Source organism: Adiantum capillus-veneris, chromosome 14, assembly GCF_014529385.1.
Source record: "Adiantum capillus-veneris isolate H3 chromosome 14, ASM1452938v2, whole genome shotgun sequence".
NCBI lineage: Eukaryota > Viridiplantae > Streptophyta > Polypodiopsida > Polypodiales > Pteridaceae > Adiantum > Adiantum capillus-veneris.
Genome location: NC_140944.1, coordinates 55,533,064 through 55,556,910, shown reverse-complemented (window position 1 = coordinate 55,556,910; position 23,847 = coordinate 55,533,064). Strand labels below are relative to the sequence as shown.

At 41.0% G+C, this 23,847-nt stretch overlaps 1 protein-coding gene across 1 annotated transcript; it reads left to right on the top strand.

Moving 5' to 3' along the window:
• Positions 1-18,877: 18,877 nt before the first annotated feature.
• Positions 18,878-19,862, top strand: LOC147442399 (mavicyanin-like). The gene is made up of 2 exons (XM_086529658.1): positions 18,878-19,171; positions 19,289-19,862. The coding sequence occupies exons 1-2, from the start codon at positions 18,994-18,996 to the stop codon at positions 19,612-19,614; spliced, it is 504 nt and encodes a 167-aa protein (XP_086385784.1). The 5' UTR covers positions 18,878-18,993; the 3' UTR covers positions 19,615-19,862.
• Positions 19,863-23,847: the final 3,985 nt, after the last annotated feature.

Genomic DNA, 23,847 nt, shown 5'->3' with positions numbered 1-23,847 from the left:
AGAATACACAGTAAACTGCATTATCACATAGATTTACTTCACAATTGAAAACTGCATATCGCCATCGACACAAAAGAGACTAAAACTGTATTAATGCATGATATTCATCACAGGAAAAACGCTACAGCCCCTGCTGAACACATTTCGGCATCTCTACGTATACACATACTCTCTCAAAACAACTAATGACTAACTCTTCTTTTAACTGCCATGCAACGCCAAGAATATTATCAAAACGTCCCCAACCATCATAGGTGTAAACAACACCCTTAGAGTTCCAAGGTTTTAACCTTGACTACAAGCAAAAGTAAAATTAAACTACGACTGAGGCCTCAGGTCCCAACACCTGGCACACCCGGTGGGCAATGTTTACAAAAAAATTGTAAGAACCCACAACATCCCTTGTCAAAACAAGCTTGAAAACCAAAATAAAGTTTTTCTCATAACTAATCCTGAAGTTATGAATCCTTAGTACTAATAGGATTTCCTGCCTGTTCCTCCATATCTTGAGCACCTTCAAGCAATGTCACATCGATACCTGGTTCTTCAGACATTGCCTTGGCACTTTTCAACAAAAGTCCTTCAAAGTTCTCCCGATCTTTAGTATCATCAACTTGTTTATCTGCAACTGAAATTGCAGTCTGCCCTGCCTTCTGAACTGATCCTTGAACTACTTCCTGAACTAGCAACTGAACTGTATCCTGATCCTTTACTTTAGTTGTTTCTTGCACTAGCTCAGCTTCTGCAGTTTTCATCTCAGCCTCTGATTGCACCTTCTACTGCAATTGAGCATTCTGCTCCTTCAATTCATCTAATTGTTTTTGTAAGAGGAAAATTTCTTGTTTGGACTCCTCCTCTGCAAAAGCCTGGTAGGGTTTACTCACCACATCATACATCTTAATTTTAATTTTCTCCCAGACTCCCTTCATATAGTCCATGACTTCATTTTTCATTTTCTCAATATCCCCTGAACTGACATACCAGCCTTCCACATCCAGTTCTTCCTCTGACATTTGTCAAATATTTTCTTCCACTTTTCTACAAGCTGCAACCATGCTTAACAGTACTCTGTTGTGCTGCTCTCCAAAGATGCATTAACATTTTCCATTTCAGTTAACTGGTCTTGTAGTACCTGGAACCATTCTTCTTTCCACTCAGAAATTTTTGTTGAAGTTCTTTCTCTGACCAAAATACCTGTCTGTAAGAGTCTAACTCTTCCTTCATCAATTTTTGAGCTTTGTTTAGGTCCTATACTTTTTTCTCCAAAAGCTCTGTATCATTCTTCACTTTGTTATCTCTCAAAGCCCCTTCCTTGAGTTGTTTTAGTTCAGTCTGAAGACTGTCCTTTTCCCTGGTCAAAAAAGTGAGGTCTGTTGCTCTACATAATCTTTCACCAAGGTGAGTGCAGTTTGTACTTCAGTAAAAGATGCAGTAGCAACTGAGGTTTAGAAACTACAGGCTTCTCTGCAAGAGGATCTTCAATTGCAGTTTTGCAGGTTCCTTCTCTGACAACTTACGCAGTCTTCTGATCTTAAAACCTGTCTTAGTAGTCAAAGGTATCACAGGATTTTCAGTTATACCTATTGGAGTGTCAGAAAATAAATTTCCAAACTCCTTGTCCATTCTATTCTTCACCGCATCCAAGGATTCCTGTTGAGAGTAATCTACAGACACAAGATCTTGGATCTCTTTATCCATTTGCAGTGATCTATGATCCAAAAACAATTTCTGTCTTTTCTCTCTTCTTACTGAAGAACCCACATCTTCAGTGATCTGTAGTAAGTTTTCCCCTGCAAAATGGTTTTGTTGTTTACATATTGAAAAACAGCTGCAAGGTAAGGTCCAACTTTAGTAGTTTTATCTTTCCTCCTTTGCTTCGTGTAAATTTCAAACTTCATCCTGTCAAAACAAAATATTAGCCCAACCCACTTGTCTCTACCACTTAGTAGAATACCATAATTCTCCCTGCTTATGTATTCAGACTTTACCAACAGAAAAACCCTTTCAATGAACCACTTGATTTGGTGCGGTCTTACTGCATTCTTCATTCTTGAAAGTTGGTAATAGTGCCTTTCACCTTGAGGTGGACCAAAAGCCCTTGTCATATCCTTCTCAGTTGCCTTGATAAATTCATTATCCTCTGCAGTAGAGAGATCAAAGACTCTGGCTACCATCTCTTCAGTCAAATAATCATCCCCGAAAACCTGTCCATCATTCAACTGCAACAACTGCCTCAAGCAAACTGTTTCCATCTCGCTATTTCTCCAACTTACCCATGGGAGTCTTGAAAAATCAAGAAGACCTATTTTTTCTAGCCATGCATTGTTTACTTCATTATTTTCTAAGTCATACCTGAAATCCAGAAACGTATAGTCTGACAAAGCTTCCTCCTTGGGCTGTATCAACCTGGTAGGGGTTACCATCTCTGGTTCATCCTCAGAGCTTGGGTCTTGCACCATGATGCCTTGAAAACGAGTTCTTCTTGCAAAAATTCTCAAAGCTGAGAGGATTTCATTATCGGCTCTTGCTTCTTGGCCAAAACTCGCAGAGGAGTTGCATACTGTAGACATTCTCAGCCCTTTCGTAAAACGCAAGAGTGGGTTGTACCTCACAAAGTGATTACGGGGTATTCTTTCACACGTGTAACTAGTCACCGTCAAAAGCTCATCATTTATAGGACATCCTTCTTGATTCCCGACCTTATGTCCAAAAAATGGTTTAAGTCGGAATCCGTTGATGGGTTTGGGAATAATTATAGCCTCCTGATCTCTCAGCCCAGTAAGAAAGTATTGGGTCCCACTGTTTTTTCAATTTGGAATGGCCCCACATACCTAAGCTTCAATTTGCCTGGCCTCAAGCCCAATTTACTATTGTAGACCAATACCCAATCACCTGGAGAAAAAAATTTAAATTTGATATTTCTATTAATCCAAGCTTCTCTCCTTTGTTGGATAATGTCAGCAATGTACTGGCTATGGATTCTATCCTCTTCCAACTTTAGTAGAGCCTCTCTCCTGTAAAACTGAGTGAGTCTTCAGGGGATAACTTTTCCTGAACTGCAACCCTGAGGCTTGGTACTATGAATTCCATGGGTACTAGTGCTTCTAACCCATACACCAACTTGAATGGTGTCATCCCAGTAGTTACTTTGTAAGCTGTTCTAAAAGCCCACAGTGCAGAATCTAAATTTTCGTCTCAATTTGTCCTGAGTTGATTGACCAACTTCTTGATAATCCTTACCAAAATCTTGTTGGTACTTCCAACTTGTCCATTGGCCTAGGGATAGTACACTGCTGACTTCTTATGCAAAATCATATGTAGTTCAGTCAGTTTACTGATCACTTTGTTAATAAAATGTCCTCCCTGATCAGAAACTAACTCTATGGGACAACCAAACCTGGTCATAATGTTGCTGTACAAAAACTTAGCTACACTTTTGGCTTTGTTGTCTCTCAAAGCCACTGCTTCCACCCACTTTGTACAATAATCAGTTGCAAATAAAATATAACTGTTTTGTGTAAATCTTGGAGGTGGTTTGATTGGACCAACAAAATCCAATCCCCATTTTTGAAATGGCTCTAGAGGCAAAATAGGTTGTAATGGCTGTCCACATTCAATGGCCTACTGTCTCTTTGACATACTAATTTTTTTTTGCTAAATTCCTGAGCATCTCTGATCACTGTTGGCCACCAGAGTCCTGCTTGAAAAACTTTCCTTGCAGTAACCTCTCCTGAGAAGTGACCTCCTGCATTCCCTGCATGAGCTTGTGCCAAAACTGCTTTTTGCTCAAACTGTGGCACACACCTTCTTATCACCTGATCCATGCCTCTCTTATATAAAAGTCCCGCAATAACTATAAATGGTTTACTTCTCAATGCCATCCTCTTCCTGTGATCTTTGGTCATTGTTTTAGGTAATATTCCTTCAGTAAAAAACTGAAGCATATCTTCATACCAATCCCCCGACTGTTCAATCACCTGTACTAAAAATAAATCTGCATCAAGTAATTGATCAGGTACTCCTAAAGAATCTTCTTCACTTGTTTCCAATCTACTGAGATAATCAGCCAAAACATGAAGTCTTCCAGGAGTATGGATAACCACATAATCAAATTTCTGTAACAGCAGTATCCATCTTGCTAACCTTCCCAACAAATGTTGTTTGTTCACCAAATAAATAAGAGCCTGATGATCCACATGGAAAATCACCCTATTGGCTAAACGGTAATGTCTAAATTTTTGCAATGCATAGATCATCCCCAAACATTCTCTCTCAGTTCACTGAATAATTCTTCTCTGCAGGTGTCAAAACCTTGCTGGCATAGTAAATTGGTCTAAACCAACCTCTTCTTGTTTCTTGTATCACTGCTGCACCCACTGCCACGTGAGATGCATCTACAAAGATATGAAATGGTAAATTTCAATAAGGAACAATAAAAATAGGTGCTACAGTCAGCATTTTCTTTAGTATCCTGAATGCTTTACCCTGCTCTTCTCCCCATTCAAAGACAACATCTTTCCTTGTAAGTTTGGTTAGTGGTGTACAAACATGTGCTAAATATCTCAAAAATCTATTATGCCACTTCACTTGACCCAAAAATCTACCCAATTGCTCGATAGTCTTTGGTTATGGTGCTTTATTAATTGCTTCCACCTTATTTGGGTCAATTGACATTCTCTCTTCAAAAATCACATGTCCCAAGATAATTCCTCTCTTAATTGCAAAAGCACACTTGACTGGGTTTAGTGACAATCGAAACTCTCTGCATTTCTAAAAACATAACTTCAAGTGCTCCAAATGATCCCGTTTCTTTCCAAAGACACTAAAATCATCTAAGAAAACCCTCATAAATGTTGTAAGGTATTCTTCAAATACACACTGAACCACTTTTTGAAATGTTGGTAAAGCATTCTTCAAACCAAATGTCATAACATTACTGGCATAAACTCCCCATTCAGTCACAAAGGCTGTTTTTCTCTATCTTCAAGTGCCATTAAAATTTGGTTATATCCACTAAAACCATCCAGGAAACTATAAATCTCATGTCCTGCTACTGCATCCAATAATGTATCACAAAAAGGTAAAGGAAATGGATCAGTTACTGTAGCAACATTCAATTTCCTGTAGTCTACTCAGACCCTTATCTTTCCATTCTTCTTTGGAATAACAACAATTGGTGACAACCAAGTCACCTCATCCAATGGATAAATGAAACCCACAGCTAACAATTTGTCAATTTCCTCTTTCACCTGTTTGGCGTAGTTAGGATTCATCTTGTACCTTTGTTGTACAACTGGAACTACATCTGCCTTCAAGTTAATTCTGTGTTGGCAAAAACTAGCATCTACTCCCTTCATATCATCATATTTCCGTGCAAAAACATCTTTGAATTCTAGCAATAACTACTTCAGTTTCTGCTAAACTCCTCATCCATTTCTGCTGAAACCTTTACTGTTTGAGGTTCCTCCTGAGTATTCAAATTGAGTTCCTGCAATTCATCCTGAGTAACTCTTGCAGTCCTTTCCATTTGGTGTTCAAATGCTCTTTCTGCCTGCTTTACTGCTTCAATGGCTTCCAATTCTTCTTTATTTTGAATTTGCAAACTTTTCAACAACTCATTACCCATTTTTGTTGTTGACTGCTTACCCTGAGTAATCAGTGCTGCTTCTTGAGTCAATGACTTTAGCCCATCATCCTGATGCTGCAAAATATACTTAGTGACTATCTTTTGCACATCTACCTCAAAGATAGGTACCATTGATGAATTAGTTCTAAGAAATTCTTCGTCAACATCTTCTCCAATTTCTTGTACCATGTTCAATCCTTCTCCATGTAATGCCCTGAAACCTGGTGGGATTACCTCTCTGGCATCCATTTTCATTCTAACTTTCTTCTTACCTCTTTTGATCACAATGGAGTCTGCTCCCCATAACTGCTTCACTCTCGCTGCTCTTAACCATGGTCTTCCCAACATGATTGGATAAGAACGAATAGATTTCTCCAATCTGAGTACTACAAAGTTCTCCACAAACTGCAGTCCCCCAACTGAGATCTGCAAATTCCTCAAAATGCTCAAAGGTTGAACCCTCCTTTGGTCTGCCATTTTGACCTAAAAAGGAGCTGGATCCCACTTCAAGAGATTCAATCATTTGCAGGTTGACTCCGGGAGAATACATTAGGGAAAATTTGGACTCACAAAGGGGCCTTATAAGGAGTTTGACTTCCTCTCTCATGTCCAAAACGGGCGTGCGGTAAATTTTTTTCAAATCAACTATAAACTTGGTGGAGATTTGACAATTAGAATCTACTCTTCAAGTTCTTTCTATTGATATATAGCACGCCATGAGATTCCTCATATTTTGCAAGATTCTATTTTTGATTCTCTGGTGATGTGACAACTCCGTCTAGAATCTAGAGAATCAAAAATAGAATCTTTCAAATATGAGGAATCTCGTGGCGTGCTATATATCATTAGAAAGAGCTTGAAGAGGAGATTCTTACTACCAAATCTCGGCCAAGTTTAGAACTGATTTGCAAAAAAATTACTGCATTTGGACATGAGAGAGAAAGTCAAACTCCTTATAAGGCCCCTATGCGAGTCCAAATCTTCCCTAATGTTAACTCCTGACCCTCCATCCAAGAGTACACCTGGAAAGAACACTTTACCAACAGAAGCCCCAACCATGGGTACCTAGTAATCAACATCCAAAGGTTGAACTTCACAAGCTTCTCCACAAATGGTTTCTTCAGGGTTCATTCCGGTATCTTGTTTGTTTCCTGCCACTTCTTGAGTAAGTCTTTTTAACAATTGTTGTGAAAATGCACGCACTAGCCTCAACATTGGATTGATTCTTATGGTTATTGGAGCTATCAACAAGGCTTCATAAAATTCATCACCGCCAACATGTTCCTGCAGTTCAGTTCGACTGTCATCTAAATTTCTTCTCCCCTGATCATCCAAGGATCTTATAACAAAATTCCATTCCTCAGGTGGTACACCCCCTCTTTGAGAGTTTTGCACTTCTTTGAGTACCCCTGTCCTTACTGTATTCTGATCTTTCCAATTCAAGCTGTCCGGGTTGTCAAGTTCTTTCAAAGTGGATTTTCCAACCTTGGCCTTTTCCCTAGTGACCACCATGACATCAATACACCCAATGGTCTCTGGAATATCCTCAATCAGAATGCAAGCTGTACAGTCACAATTATAATGCTTAGGTGTTTCCTGAGCAATTTTGATCTCCTGTACCTGCTGATCACTTTGCTGTTTTTCTTTGGTACCCTCTACCTTTTAGTCAATCCATTCTTCCTCAGTCCATGTTTCTTCAGTCTATTCATCCAATATCACTAAATTAGCTTGACCTGGAGGTCGTTGCTGCTGCTGTTGCTGTGGTGGAAGTTGATTATTATTGTTATTGTTGTACCTGATAATGGGAATTCCCCTATCATTTCGATGTCGACACCAAAGTTCACAATCAGTTCCTTGTCGATGACCCATGACCCCGCAATAATTGCATGGTGACTGTGGCATATTATTTTGATTCCTGTTTTGATATCCCCAATTATTTGGATTCTGAAATCGTCTTTGAGGTGCAGGTCCCTGATATCTCCGATTAGGGCCCTGAGGAGCAATCATGCTCGCAGTGACCTCCCTCATCTTTTGAGTAATGTACTTAGGTCGTCTTCTCCTGAAATCCGGGTTGTAAAAACAACCATCATAGTCATGTCCAAACCTTTGACATACCTGACAATATGGTATCTCTGACATGCCAAACTGGTTCATGCCCAGAGTTTGTAACTTATCTTGAATAATTTTGTTGACTGTATCTGCAGTCACTGCATCCTTTCCCTGCTTTTTATCCTTCTTAGGAGAATCCTTATATTTTTTATGCTTCTTCTTGTCCTTATCCTTTTTCTTTGCCTTCTTGTTTTTTGACCAATCTTCATCCTCATCACTGTCAGTATCGACTTCAGTATCCTGATCTGAATCATCAGTTTCTGACCCTGTATCCTCAGAGTCTAAGTCTGAGTCATCATTTTTCTTCTTTTTCTTCTTTTCCTGTAAGACAAATTTACCTCCATACCTTCTTTCAGCTCTGGCAGCTGCTTCAACCAAATCAGTAAAATCCTGTGCACTTGCTAATGGGGGTCTCCCTGCTACTGCACTCTTGTACTCCTCCTTGAGTCCCTTACAAAAATAATCTCCCAACTGCTCCATAGAAGGATGTTGGGTTGCTTCCAATCTATTGTTCAAATTCCTAAACTTTTGGGCATAATCTTCAACCAATAAGTCTTTTTGCTTCAACTTTCTCAATTTCTTCAAAATGTCCTTAGGTGTTTTGTCTTCCCTGAACCTTAACAAAAACCTTTGTTTCAAATCATTGTAATTAGCAAATGCAGCCATACCATACTGTAGAAACCAATCCATAGCTTTTCCTTGCAGTGTTGCTGCAAAATGCTCCTTCTTTACTCCATCCAGGTGTATTGCCTCATATCCACTTGCAGACCACCTTGTTTGAAACTGACCCACGTGGTTGTCAGCATCTTGGGACTTTTTCCCGTCGCTGAAATTTGCCGCGCCCACTTTGGGATTTGGTGCAGCCATTGGAGGTATCGGAAGTGTTCTGAGTACTCTTACCGGAAGTGGATTGAAGGGTGAAGAAGATGTCCCTGTTCCTGTAAACTTTAATTGTCTTCTTGCCTGAACAATTGTTTGAGCTAACAATACATTCACCAATGTTCCCACAATTGGGTTTTCTGCAGGAGGAATTCGTTATTGGCCTTGTTGGTTTGTAGGTGGGGTCCCTTGCAACATGTATTCAGGATCTTGCAGTTTAGTCCCTGCCCCAACAGTACCGCTCTTGCAGTATCCCCCCTTACAGGTTCACCTTGGCCATCATTGCCTAACACTTCATGCTGTCTTCCCCTTGCTGCAAATTCTCTCCTAAGCCGAAACCGGGTACCATATGAGTGTTGCTGTAGATTGGACCCTTGTCCTAACCCACTCATACATGATTTCTTCTTTTTTGTCGTAAAGTACCCACACTTTCTTTTCATACAGGCTATAGCAAGAAGGTAAGTTGCATGCCCCAAACGGTAGAAATGAAGAAACTACCTTGTCAGCCACTGCAATTTTGATTTCCCCCAGTAAATTTGGAAAGAACTCCTTCAAGAACTTGGCTGCATATTCCTCAGACTCTTCCTATGGGGTTACCCAATTGGAGAATTCCCTCAGGTGGTCAAGGTCAACTTGCATATCAATTCCCTGTGGTATTCTTGATTGCCATACGGTGCAGGCAGAATCCGAACCGTTAGCAGGATCGCCAAAGTGTTAGGGGCTTACTGCCCTAATAGTAATTTAAGATAGAATACACGGTAAACTGCATTATCACATAGATTTACTTCACAATTGAAAACTGCATATCGCCATCGACACAAAAGAGACTAAAACTGTATTACTACATAATATTCATTATAGGAAAACATGCTACAGCCCCTGCTGAACACAATTCGGCATCTCTACATACACACATACTCTCTCAAAACAACTAACGACTAAATCTTCTTTTAGCTGTCATGCAGCGCCAAGAATATTATCAAAACGTCCCCAACCATCATAGGTGTAAACAACACCCTTAGAGTTCCAAGGTTTTAACCTTGACTACAAGAAAAAGTAAAATTAAACTACGAATGAGGCCTCAGGTCCAAACAGGGAGGAGCAAGGGATTCATACATGACTTTCTCACGAAGGGAGTGGGTAACACATAGCCTATTTCCATGGAGAAGATAACCATCCTGCAAGGTGAATGGTTCCTCTTTCTTCCTCAAAGCAAGGTCTGACATTATGTCTTTAAAGTCAGGGTCAGTAGCATACTCATCTATCGTAGAAGATAGATCATTGTGAGTTGCTATTGACATAGCATTAACTTTTGGTCGTCGTGAAAGTGCATCAGCCACTTGATTGTGCACTTACCAGCAATGTGAGCAATGTGGAAATTAAATTGCAAAAGAAAATTTTTTGACCTCATTCGTTTGTTGGAAAGCTTTGTTTGCGTCATGAAGTACTTGAGACTTTGATGGTCTGTTCGTAAAATGAATGGAGTTCCCAATAGATAGTGATTCCATGTGTCTAGGGCATGTAGAACAGCTAACAACTCTTTCTCATAAATGCCTAAGACCCATTCATCCATGTTCAGCCTTCGGCTCTCATATGCTATGGCATGCCCTTCTTGAAGCAAGACTGCTCCGAGGCAATCACCACAAGCATCACATTGGACCTCAAATGGCTTTGAGAGATCCGGAAGCATAAGGACTGGTTGGGAGGTAAGCTTCTCTTTGAGCTTGTTGAAAGCACTTTGTTCCTTAGTAGTCCATGAATACTTAATGTTTTTCTTTGTTAAGTCATGTAATGGTCCTGCTATTTGAGAGAATTTTGCTATGAAGCATCTATAGTATGCACACATACCAATAAAGCTTCTTAGCTCATGTAGATTCCTTGGATTAGGCCATGCTTTTATTACCTCCAACGTTGATGGATCCATACGGATACCATCTCGAGAGATAATATTCAACCTAAGTATTGAATCTCTTGAAGAAAATATTCGCTTTTCTTTTGATTGAGAAAAAGCTTATTCTCCCTTAATGCTTGAAAAATTACTTGGAGATGTTGCTTGTGTTCCTCCAAGGAATTGGAGTAGATGATGATATCATCAAAGAAAACTCTAGTGAATTTGTGGTAGGTTCTAAAAATTTTCTCCATTAATCGATTGAATGTAGCTGGTGCATTAGTCAAGCCAAAAGGCATGACTAGATATTCATAAAGGCCAAACATTGTACAAAACTTGGTCTTTAAGATATCTTTATTCACTATCCTTATTTGATGGTAGCCACTTTTAAGGTCAATCCTACTGAAGTAGGTAGAGCTTTGTAGATTATCAAACAGATCTTCTACCCGAGGTACGGGAAATCTATTTTTGATAGTGATATGGTTTAGTGCTCGATAGTCCACACACATGCGGTATGTACCATCTTTCTTTTGCACTAAAAGGACTAGAGAACAAAAGGGAGAGGAGCTAGGCCTCACCATCCCTTTGTCTACAAATTCGTGTACTTGCCTCATGGTGTCATCTTGTTGAGCTTGGGAAACTCGATAAGGAGGTTTGTTAGGCGGTGAGCTTTCTGATAGGAGCTCAGTTCGATGGTCATCATCCCCTCGTTTTTGGAGGTAAGTCCATAGGGATATCATCAATAAACACATCCTTTTAGAAAGTTGGACAAGTCTAACTCTTCTTGATTCCTACCATTCACCTTTGATGAAACATTATGACCTTTTAAGGACTCTTTGACGAAAATCATGTACGCAGAAACTGAGCTCTTCATTGATTTATCAAGGGCAAGAGGATTTACAAGTGGTATAGTACGACCAGGCTCATTAGCATCTATATACATATTCTTTCCCTTTTAGGTGAAGTAGATTCTTTTTTCAGGGAACTTCATGTTGGCAGCCATGTAGCTGAACCATGGTACCCCTAGGATAGCATCCTCATGTTGGAGAGGAGAGATAAAGAAGTCTTCTTTGTCGACATAGCTTTGGACATGAAGCCTCAACTTCCCAATCAAGGGAGTAACGGAGGCTTGCTGTACCTTGAAAGCGACATGGGCAGTTATAGAATCTCCCATCTCAAAGGCTTGAATGCCCAACTTGGTGGCCAACTCCATTGATATGAAGTTGTGAGTAGAACTAGGGTCAAACAAGATGAAGGCATCATGCTCCCTTACCTTTCCCCAAGCATAGGAGAGAGGTGATCCTTTGCAATGAGCATCGTTGTCGTGAAACTCCGCTTCCATGAAGAGAAAAAGAGCAGAGAAATGCAAGCTAAGCTTCTTTGAAGCCTACACATTTATTGAGTAGTGAGCAGGTCTTGTTAAAAGGTCAAGCTTAATGATTAATGTATGCCAGATGCGGCTTTAAAGGGCCAACTGATGCTTTAATGATTCTAAAAAGGACTATGCTTGAAGTGAGCACAGATGGGATATTATGATTTAGAACTGTAGTGCTTGAAGTGCTCTACCGGCCTGTCTTTATGGCTCGTAGATTGGAGCTACGGTGAAGAAGTTATGGCAGTTTGAAATTTAAGTCGATTGCAGATCTGACCGGATTGGGCAACTGCAACTGAGGTGGCAGAAATGGAATGAATGCATGGGCCTAAAGTGCTCACTTTGTGGAGCACGTTGGTTTTTTCAGATCAGGGATCGGAGTTACGGTTGCCAAGTTATGGGCCGTTAAAGATTCTCCAAGGGCCGGTTCCGTGCCAGTCTAGTCCGCTCGGCCGGAGTGCCATCTGGGAATTTTTGAGCTTTATTTGGGTTTTGATATGCGGGAGCAACAAGTGCTTTAGGAGTATCATGCTCAGAATGACATATTTTAGAATCCAATGATTGCTTGGAATGCCCATCACGACTGCGGTAAGGAGCTGGTCTATTTTCATCGAGTGCCAAGGATTCTACGAGATGCTGGAGACGGCAATAAAATTCACAAAGAGGGTCAAGGACTACTGGAGAAAGGAGTCGTGCTTGGTATTGCTTTGCTCGGGTGGAAATGTATGCCAAATGTGGTGCCCTTACGACGGAAGATGGCCACCCACTGAAGCGAAGGCCGCCCGATTAAAGGGGATGGCCAATGGCCTCCCAAAGGTGCACAAAGGCCCATCAATAGTCGGCTGCCCACTATGAGCCCCAATGGCTGCCCAGGAGCTGAGGCCGCCCACCAAGCTACGGCTGCCCACTTGGTAAATTAAAAGGGGGCCACCCTATGTGTTAATGAGGTGTGAACAAAGAAAAAGAGGAAAAAGCATGGCGTGGACAGGCAGCGCCGAGGGCGCAGAGAAAAGGGGAAGGAGAAGCTCGCGCAGGCTTGGGGAGTTGTTGGTTGATGCCAAGCACGAAGCGGGATGCGCTCAGGAGCCCGTGGCAACCAGTTTCGGCGCCGCTCTCGTCGAATTCTGTGCAGGTCGAATTCTCGAGCGGCCACATCATCAAGAGGTGTTTTTATGGCTCCATAGCAACGACGGCGCCGTCGTTGCTAAGGGAAGGGGTACGCTAATAATAGGGGGGCACTTTTGCATGAGAGGATCAAAGCAAAACGTGAGGGAGAAGCGAAGGGAACCAAGAAGAAGAGGTGAGGGAAGCAAGGTAAGGCGAGGCGGTGAGGAAGCTTGAAGGAAAGAGGAGGTGAGGGGAAGCAACGGGGAGGTGAAGAGAACCAAGGCGAGGAAGCATCTCTCTCTCTCTCTCTCTCTCTCTCTCTCTCTCTCTCTCTCTCTCTCAGGACCTTGAGCCATAAGAGGAAGCCAAGACTCGAAGGAGCAAGAGCATGGCGTTCTCTCCCTCTCTCAGCCATAATCAAGAGGAGGCAGAAGGGAATGAGGCTTGGCTTCAAGCTCACAATTGAATCGGAAAAGCTAGGAACTCTCTCACTCAAGAGTAAGAAGATCTCGGCAAGGGAAAGGATACTTGGCAAGAGTAGGTAAGGCAGATCTCGGTAAGGGAAAGGATGCTTGGCAAGAGCAGGTAAGACAGATCTCCGCAAGGGAAAGGATGTTTGACAAGAGCAGATGTCAGAGCTCGGCAAGCATTCAAGGAGTCTAGGGTTAAGTAATAAGATAAGGGAGCGGTAAGGCAAGAAGGAGAGAGGTACATATTTGGGAATTACAAGGGCATCAAGCAGGGAATTTCACCAGATATGTACGTCCTGATCAGATTCAAATGGCTCTAATGGCAGGCATAAGTGAGAAATTTACAGTTGTGATCTAATTTGAGAGCATTAAACTCTCCTAACACCATCAGTGCCGTTAACGGTAAACATTTGTAATCGAATTTCACTTCGGCTAATCATTAGCAGCTTAGAACATTTCGATTGTCAATTTTTAAGCATTTAAGGGGTTTTCAGAGTCTTTTGCTTTGTGTCTTGTATCTACTCTCTTTCACACCTCCCACAGCCAAAGGCTCGGCGCCTGCCCGGCTCACGTAGCGAACACATATCCCCCGACATCGTCTTTTGGAGCTTTGATAGTGGAAGCTCTAGGAGTCTCATTGCGAGAATTTCTTTTGGGGCAAGAACGATAACCATGTCCTTGCTCCCCACACTTAAAACATTTGTGATCCTTGCGAAAAAGTTTCAAGCTCTTCAGGAGAGAGTTTATGTTTACCTTTGTAAACTCCTTTCTCCTTGGACCGATTGTTGTTGTTGTTGTTGGAATGGCCTTGGGAAGAATTTTGGGCATGCATTTTTCCCTTTGTATCACTTTTGTCTTTATTTTCCATGGGCATGAAATTCCGTCTAACCCCTTGTTGGAAATTGATGCGTGAAGCAACCATGGTATGGTGGATTACTTCGCTGATAGAACAAGGCCATTGAGAGTTGACATACTCGGCCATGTCTTTAGGTAATCCCGCACAGAATTGTTGCTTTTGCTCAACAAAGTCTATCTTTTGAAAGACAGTAGCCTTGAGATGTAAATCCCAAAACTTGTCCACATATTTTTGGATAGACTCATGAGAGAGAAGCCTCAAACTCCGCCATTTGGTGAGCACTTTGTCCTTTGCATCGCTTGCAAGGAATTGCTTCATAATGGAAACTCGTAGAGTTTTCCATTTCTTTGGGGCTTCGTCGTTGCCACGAAGGCTAGCCCATCGTCTCCAAAGGCCGCATCAAATTGTTGGATGAAGGTCAATACTTTGTCGATAGCACCAAAGTTGCCATCATAGGTGAGAAAAGAGATACTCTTTCCTCCCTCTTTGAAGTTCTTTAGCTTTTGTGACCTTCGGCATTCAGGGTAAGATTTGCAATGTCCTCCCCTCTTGTATTCTCTAGGAGAATAGCCATAGATTTCATCGGTAGAGGAGGAAAGAGAAGAAGGAGGAGAAGAGTGTGACTTCTTTCTTGCCCTTTTCTTCCTTGGTTTCCCCTCTTCCCTTTTGGAGTGACGAGAAGAAGGACTATGGGTTAACCATTTTCTCTTGGGAGGAGTTGGTGATCGTTTAGTCCGCCTTCTTCGTGGAGCCACATCTTCGGAGGAATTTAGGGATTCATTACTTTCTTGATCTTTGGATTCCTCCTCTCGTATGGGAGAGAGTCTTCTTTTGGGGGTCTCATCAACAGGCCTCCTAAGCTCTCTCTCCTCTTGGAGAGGAAAGGAAATCCCATAAGCACGAAGTTGTTGTGAGTAACTTCGGCTTGCAAAGCGGGGTTGCCCATAGCATGTTGCAACCTAGTAACAAGATAATTAACAAACATGGGGGCATCATCATTAGCACCTTCATGTGCAAAATCAAAGTTATCAATGTTCATTCTACTCTCTTGGTTATTATCAGCATGTTAATTAAACTTATGTGTTTACTTAGTGTAAGCTTTGGAAATTCAAAACCTTAGTTGCTACTCCTCTTAGCCTTTGAAAATAGGAACTTAAGTATCTACACCCACGGCTCGAATTGGTTAATTATAGAGAGTAGTGGAGTGAGTCTAACATAGCGAAGTTGCCGAGGGATAGCTCCTTTCGGCGTTCTTATGGCTCAATAATGGTAAAGCCATAGGAAAGTCTAAAAAAACTCCATTATTAAGACCAAAGCTCCCGAGGTGTTTACCATATCCCACATAGTGGGCTAAAAAATTCGATAATAGATCCTAGTCCCACACCCTAATATAATGAACAAAATCAACCATTAATAGGCTACTTAAGGACCTGTCTTCTTAACCAAGAAAAGAGAAACCAAATGCTATGATACCAATGTAATGGAAATGACCTATGAGCTTTGATACTAGCGGAATTAGGAAATTAGGTGAAGCACTTTTGTGAGGTTACTTTGTGAGCATATCGGGTGAACTTGATTGATGGTAGCAACATAAACATGGTACTTAGTTAACTTGGCATGAACAATACTTTTGCAAGAGAGTGAGTTTAGAGAACATGACAATAGTTGAGGGAAGGATTCATACGGAGCCGGTTTCTCCCATCAAGAGAGACTTGGTACAATACAATCTTTGTGTTCTTTGTGACCTAGGTGATAAAATGAAGATGGAAATCTTCATGCATCACAAGCATAACATAAAATTTGTAGAAAGCATTTAACTATCCCAAGCCTCAGTCTCAAGGCCTCAAACACCTTCGAAGGTGGAGAGAGCTAGCGGATAGGGAAGAGGAAGAAGAAACATTCCATAGGAGAAAGAAATAGTTCCTCACTTATCATCACTCTTCTTGCTAGCATACAAAATAGCATAGTAATGAAGATGGAGAAGATGGCAAGATTAATAATTGAAGCATGGCTCTTGGTTGGATTTGCATTCCATAACCAAGAGTGTTGTGTAGGCTCTCACTTCTCATAAGCTTGGAGAAGTAGGTGGAGTTCCACCAAGTGAGAATGAATCCCAAAATGAGTGTGTGTCTGTGGTGTATATCCCCCCAACACCCCCCTTGCTTTCTTGGGGCGAGTTGTAGCTTTTACACATGTTTCAAGCTCATTGGACCCCTCTCCCCCCTAGCCAATCACATGTAGCATGCATTCTAGTACATGGGTAGTCTTTGGACAAGTGTCCTCCTTACCCCTTAGAGAGAGAGAGCTTGAAAATATCTAGATATATGTTGGATGGAACTAGAAGCTCATTGGACCCCTCTTTAGCCAAACCAATATCATTCAAGCACACCACGTGGTTAAGCATAGGGAGAGTCTAACATGTGTCCCATGTGCCCTTTGAGAAAAGGGGTGCCCTTTGGGTGAGTGGAAGGTTAAATCAAAGATTCCCCTAACTTTGGGACTTTCATGCATAGGAAGCTTCTCAAGCACCTTCCTCATTAAGTTTGTAGGGTCTTTTTTTGACTCAAGCACCTCACCGCCTCGTGTATGGGAAGCTTCTCAAGCACCTTCCTCATTAAGTTTGTAGGGTCTCTTTTTGACTCAACCACCTTACCCCCCATGCATGGGAAGCTTCTCAAGCACCTTTCTCATTAAGTATGACAAGCAGCTCAAGTACCTTAGTCATCAAGCACGCACCTTAGTCATCAAGCACGAAAAGAACCTTAAGCACCTTAGTCATCAAGTGCGACAAGCACCTCAAGCTTAGGTTAGGTTCCCACCTCAAGCTCAACCCTAGCTTGCCTTAGTTCAAAGGAATTTTAACACTAACCATTGGAGGTCTTTAATGAAGCTAACCCTAAGGTCTTTGAAGCTCCATTAGTTAACCTTGCTCTTTGACAGACCATCTCTCATTTGGACCCCTTTACCATTGGCTCTGTGTTGAAATAGATCCAGGACATGTCTATATTCTAACCTTTGTTCCCGTTTATTATCCTACATTAAATGATCAGTTTAATATGAGAAAATCATTTGGGTTGGTTAGATATTAGATTTAATGACATATACAAATTTTTCTTAGGCTCTTTCTTCATATTACATGCTTTAAACATACTGCATCTTCTAAAGCAGAACTCCAAAAAGAAATAATTCAAAACTTGAAAAATTCTTTGGAATGTCTTGTACAACAAAAGTATTAAACATAACAAAATCCCAAATTGCAAACATCTACGCACAAAATTGGCACGAGTAGAAGACTAGCATAGCATGACTATGTATAGAGAAAGCTAATCGAGGGCAAAAATTGGCACCCAAAAGCTTGAGGGAAGGAGAGAGAAAAGAGAAGAGATATTTTAATGACATAGAAACAATTGTAAGAGAACCCTCTATCCTAACTCTAGACTTGTTACTCAAGAGACAGTGGATAACTGAACTACTAGGTCATTTCATTTTCTTCTAATGGCTTCCAAAAAATTAAATTCACTACCTGGATAGTGTAAATAGTGCAAGGAAACTCTAAAGAGAACAAAACATTAAAGAAAAGAAAATAAATAAAAAATGTAGAAATGTATCAATGCACACAATGCAAACTAGACTACCTCCTTATATCTGCATTGAAAGTCTTATGGAGCTTTCCATTTCTTAAACTCACCCTTCACTTATCGGCTAGACATATTTTCAAAGAATTTTTATTTTTCCAGGATTGAGGAGACCTAATAGGTCATTCATTTTCCTCTTCTTGTTTTGTCTCTCTCTCTCTCTCACACACACACACACACACACGTGTGCACGTGTATGCGTGCGTGCGTGCGCACACACACACACACACACACACACACACACACACACACACACACACACACACACACACACAAGGGCCCGGGGGGAGGGGGGGTATGTCACTAATTGACACCTCCTTTTGGGAAGTGGGATCAACAGCTCATGATCGCTAATGATAATGACAGTTGGGTTTCCTATGGAACACTTTTTCGATCCAGGGCTTGAACTCGTTCCCCTTTTCCCCTTGGGATTGACTCTAACTGCTAAGCTATCACGTACTCGTTGAAAGGTGTGTGTGTGTGTGTGTGTTAAGAGTATAGATCACATTATTATGGATAAATACACCTAGTTCACATCAAGTTCACACTAAATTTGGTGTGGTGTACATACTCTCCCAAGCTCACACTTAATCCACATTGAGTTCACACTAGATCTAGTGTGATGCATATACCTCATGACACCTAGTTCAAAAATCAATCGGACGGCTTGGATTGCACCCGCCTCGCGACGCTTAATTTGAGCCATTGATCCCACCTCCCTAGGGGCATGTCAATTGGAGGGGAGGGGCGGGAGGGGGGGCGGGGGGTTGGGTGTGTTTAAAGAATGCCACTTGGCACTCAAATGTGGAGGTCGGTTACGAGGAACTTGATATGGAGAAGGGCCGGACCTGGTTCGGTGGTGGTGCAAGAGGTCGGTCGAAGACGGCCGAGTCCCATGTATAAATATACCCAACCAAAGACGTCCTAGGAAATCGAACTGTGTACACAAGCGCACTACGAGCAAGGCAAGGCAAAGCAAATCAAAGTCGAAGAGAGAGAGAGAGAGAGAGAGAGAGAGAGAGAGAGAAAAGAAAGCCAGGGATTAGGAGGCATGGCAAGCAGAAGAGCGGTGGTAGCGTGGCTGATGGTGGTGGTGGGCGCTGCTGCCTTGCTGTTGAATGGGGCGCATGCCGAGCAATACAACGTGGGCGGCGACTCTGGCTGGATCCTCAACGTCAACTACACAGCTTGGGCTGAGAAATATGAGTACCTCACCGGCGACTCCCTTTGTAAGTAGCATTTTACTTGCCTCTAAGTTAGACCGGGCTTGAGTTCAAATCCTAAGTTTTATGGGGTTTGTATCAAGCAAAGTTGAATGCTCATCTCGTGTCTTTTTTGTCTTCTAGTATTCAAGTATATTTCACCAAGGCATAGTGTGCTACAAGTAACGAAGGAGGACTATGAAGAGTGCAAAACAAGCAATGCCTTGTTTTCTGATGACAAGGGTGACACCACATTTCCATTAACGACAGAGGGTCAATACTGGTTCATATGTGGGGTTAATGACCATTGCTCACAGGGAATGAAGTTTACCATCAATGTGTTGAGCTCTACCGCTATCGCTCCCTCTTACGGACCTTCCACCCCTGACTCTGCCTCTAGCATTATTAATCCTATCCACCTCCTCTCTTTCCTTCTCTTCCTTCTTCCCCTCGTCTTCTTCGTCTTTTAGTCTCATCAAGTTTTGCTACGCATTTCATTCACATGAATTGATTGAACTCAAGCTTGATGAGCCATGTATACCCTAAAATCCTCATCATCATTCTTGCCCACATGCTTATGCATACATATATACAAGCATATATATGTAATAGCAGTTGTTAGTGTTGGACTAACAGATGCTGCCAAAGGCCTAATCATGTGGCATATCTTTGTAATCTCTTCATCATTTATTTGGTTGGGTCCCCTATTTTTGCAGTCTCCATAGTTGTATTTAGCATTTTTATGCTTGTTGTTTGAGCTTGTATTAATAAGATCGCGGTCAAAGGCTTCCACTTTGAAATTTGTCTATTCACGATACTTAAATAGCTAGGTTTGAGAGAATTTTGGCAAGAGGACTTGATTTTATCCATTTGCAAAAGTATTAGAGCCATTTTTTGTAAAATCATTGCTATTTTTTAAAGATAATGATTTGAGCATTCCACGCCGTGTACTTCTATCTACCTATGTGCTTTATATGCTCGAATCTCCCTTGCATAAATTCTATTTTTGATTTCGAGAGCGACATAAGCCTTTTGAAGTATTTTTATATGTTGAACATGGCCATCCACTTGCTAGTTTTAGTTAGCTTGTTGTGAATTCTTAGAGTAGTTGGCTAGAGCTTGAGATTACTAAGACATAGAGTGTAAGAGTTATTGAAATCGGCTTACTAAACTTAGGCCAATTATAAAAATTATTTTTTATATGGCATTCTGATGATAGATTGGAGACCTTTAATAGGTTCAGGTTGATCTTGTCTGTCACTCACCATAGTAAGTTTGGTTTTGAGTAGATCACTTTACATCAATGACATGCTTGTATGTAGCTTACAATTGTAGACTAGATTGTTTCAATGATTTGGGTTCACTTAAAATTAGCATTTCATTGTGATGGTGGAAAATCATAGCGGGGTGGGGGTAGCCTCTACACCCTTATCTAGCTAGATCCACCTATCACCTCAAGGATGGACACTCTATCTAGAGAGAAACCAAGGGCACCACCTAGTGGGTATGGGGCTAGAACACAAAGACAAGATCATACAATACATTGCACACCATGTCACACAACCGAACATGCTATGGAATGATGCACCATCTCACACCAAATGTGGGGTGTAGTTATGGAGAAATAAGATGGGGGAGAGAGAGTGACCGAGAGAGAGTGTGTGAGTGTAGTTATATGACTTGCAATTCAAACAAGAGATGACAAACACACGCACCTCAACATGCAAAGTAAAAGAAAAGGACTCACCATAGAACATACTCACAAGAAATTTCTAGCCAAAGAGACACAAAGAATGACACAAAAAAGAGAGTCAATTATTTTGTAGGAGGAGACTACAATGGGTGGAAAATGCAAAAGAGAAGGAGAGACCATGGGGTGCATCATTGATGGATGGGAGTTGGTGATGAAGTTTGGTTTTTGACGAGTGATTTTTCTTCACTCACGATGTCTTCTCCTCATAACGGGGGCCTTACAAATGTGCGTTTTTAATATAGAAAATTACAAGGGGTAGATCAGGATCCATACTTAACAATCTCCCATTTGGAGACTGATCTCCAAACCAAACCTGTGACTGCTTTCCATCCTGGCTTCTTATTCTTGAATGCCAATTGAAGATGAGCAAAAGCTCAACTTCTCCTTGTTGAACACCTTTGTAAACATGTCTGCATGATTTTCACTTGTATGCACCTTTCCTAGCTTTAGCTGTCCCTCTTCCAAAAGAGTGCATATGAAGTGATGTCTCATCTCAATGTGCTTTGTCCTTGAATGAAAGGCCCCGGGGAGGTCACCTAAGAAAAATGTAACCTATCATGTGAGTTCAACAGAAGGGTATTTAAAGTTCTTAAAACTTACAGAAATATATATAGAGAAGGACATTATATTTTCAAATTTGATAAAAACTTACAGATTTTAAAAGAAAAGGGTACATTATATTCCTAAAAAAATTCACAGATAAGGGGTTTTATAAACATGTCTTGAACGCACGTGATATGGTAGTTTTACTCATAGTGAACCCCTCGAGTGAAAGACTGAGTACTTCGCAAGATGGATAGTGCTCTGGCTATCACTGTATAAGACACAATTGTTTTTTGAATTCAAGATCCTCTAAGAATCTGTGATGCCACATAATCTCTTTGCTTGCCTCCATCATTGCTACATATTCTGCTTCTGTAGTAGAAAGTGAGATCACTTTCTGTAGCTTTGAAGCCCAGCTTACTACCGTGTCTCCAATTGTGAAGACGTAGCCAATAGTGGTCCTTCGATTGTCTTTGTCACCTGTCATATCTGCATCAACATACCCTTCCAAGAAAATTTCAGTGCCTCCAAAATACAAAGCAATCATGGTTGTCCCCTTTAGATACCTAAGTATCCACTTCACAACTTGCCAATGCTCTTTAAATGGATTATCCATCAATCTACTCACAACTCCCACTGCATGTACAATATCTTGCCTTGTTCAGACCATAGCATACATTTTTGAACCTACCGCTGTAGCATATGGAACTTTAGGCATATAGGTTATCTCCTCTTGTACCTTTGGACATATATCCTTGGTTACTTTAAAGTGACTAGCCAAAGGTGTATAAATAGATTTTGCATCTTGTATTGTAAACCTTTCTAGTACCTTCTTGATGTAAACATCTTGAAATAGCTTTAGTGTCTTCTTTGTCCTGTCCCTTGATATCTTCATACCAAGTATCCTCTTTGCACTTGCAACCGGCATGTCATCAACATACAACTTTAGGATGACGAACTTCCCATCTCCCAAATTCTTTGTGTAGATGTAGTGATCTGAGTTGCATATTTTGAATCCGTAATCCAACATCCATCGATTGAACTTCAAGTACCATTGTCTTGATGCTTGCTTTAATCCATATAAGCTATTCTTTAATATGAAAACCATTTTCTCCTTTTACTTCATACCTCTTTGGTTGCAACATATAAATTTCCTCCTCTAAGTCATCGTGGGGGGAATGCTGTATTTACATCCATTTGCTCAAGATTTAAATCATGAGCAACCACAAGGCTTAAGACAAGCCTAATTGAGTTCATTTTTACAATAGGAGAAAATATTTCATTGACGTTAATACCTTTCTTTTGGGAAAACCCTTTTACCACAAGCCGGACTTGTACTTTTTCTTCCCACCTTCTTCTTCCTTCAGCTTATACACCAATTTGTTTTGCAATGCCCTCTTACCTTTAGGCAAATCAACCAGCTCCCATGTTTGGTTGTGATGTAATGAGTCCATTTCCACTTGCATGCGCTTCATCTATTCTTGTTTGGATTCATGATGCATAGATTCTTTGTATGATTCTGACTCTCCAGAATCTGAGATCAAGAGATGGCTGAAGGAAGGAACAAACCTTTCTAGAGGTTTTCCTGCTCTTGTGGATCTTTGGGGAATAGGTTGAGGCTCCTCATTTGGTTGATGTTGCTGCATGTTGTCACCGTTTGCACTCCTTGAGTATTCACTGTCCTCAAGCTCCATGTACTCATCACCTGTTTCTTTTGTTTGTTTTCTTTCCAAGTAATCTTTGTACATATTTTGTTCATTGAAAATTACATCCCTACTTCTAAAGATTTTACCATCTTCAGGATTCCATAGGCGATATCTAAAGTCACCTTCTCCATAGCCAATGAAGAAAGTTTTTGGACTTTGCATCTAGCTTTGACCTTAGTCTTCTATCTATGTGCATGAAAGCCTCACACCCAAATACTTTGAGAAATGCATAATTCACCGGTTTACCTGTCCATGCCTCTTCTGGAACTCCCCCATCCAATGCCGTTGAGGGTGACTGGTTGATTAAGTACACAAATGTACTTACAGCTTCTATCTAAAGCTCAAGTGGTCAAGCTTGCATGTAGCCTCATGCTTCATGCTCGCTCCATGATTGTCCCGCTCTTCCTTTTTGAAATCCCATTTTGTTGATGTGTCCTTGGGGGTGTCTTTTGCCTCCAAATACCATTGCTAGCACAAAATATTTCAAAAGCTTCGCTGCAATATTCACCTCCATTGTTGAATTTGAGGCATTTAACCTTAATACCTACTTCATTCTCCACAAACGCTTTCCACCTTTGAAATATGGAAAACACATCACATTTATTCTTCATTACATAAATCCATGCTTTCCTACTTGTAAGACCCCAAACATCAAAATGAACCAACTCAACTTTTTTTTTCTTTCACTTTCTGATTTTTGA

What these genes read in the sequence shown, in the direction of transcription:
- LOC147442399 (XM_086529658.1), top strand. Translation starts at nt 18,994, where the DNA reads ATGGCAAGCAGAAGAGCGGTGGTAGCGTGGCTGATGGTGGTGGTGGGC. An exon ending in CCTCACCGGCGACTCCCTTT is followed by an intron (nt 19,172 to 19,288) that starts GTAAGTAGCATT and finishes TTTGTCTTCTAG; the next exon opens with TATTCAAGTATATTTCACCA.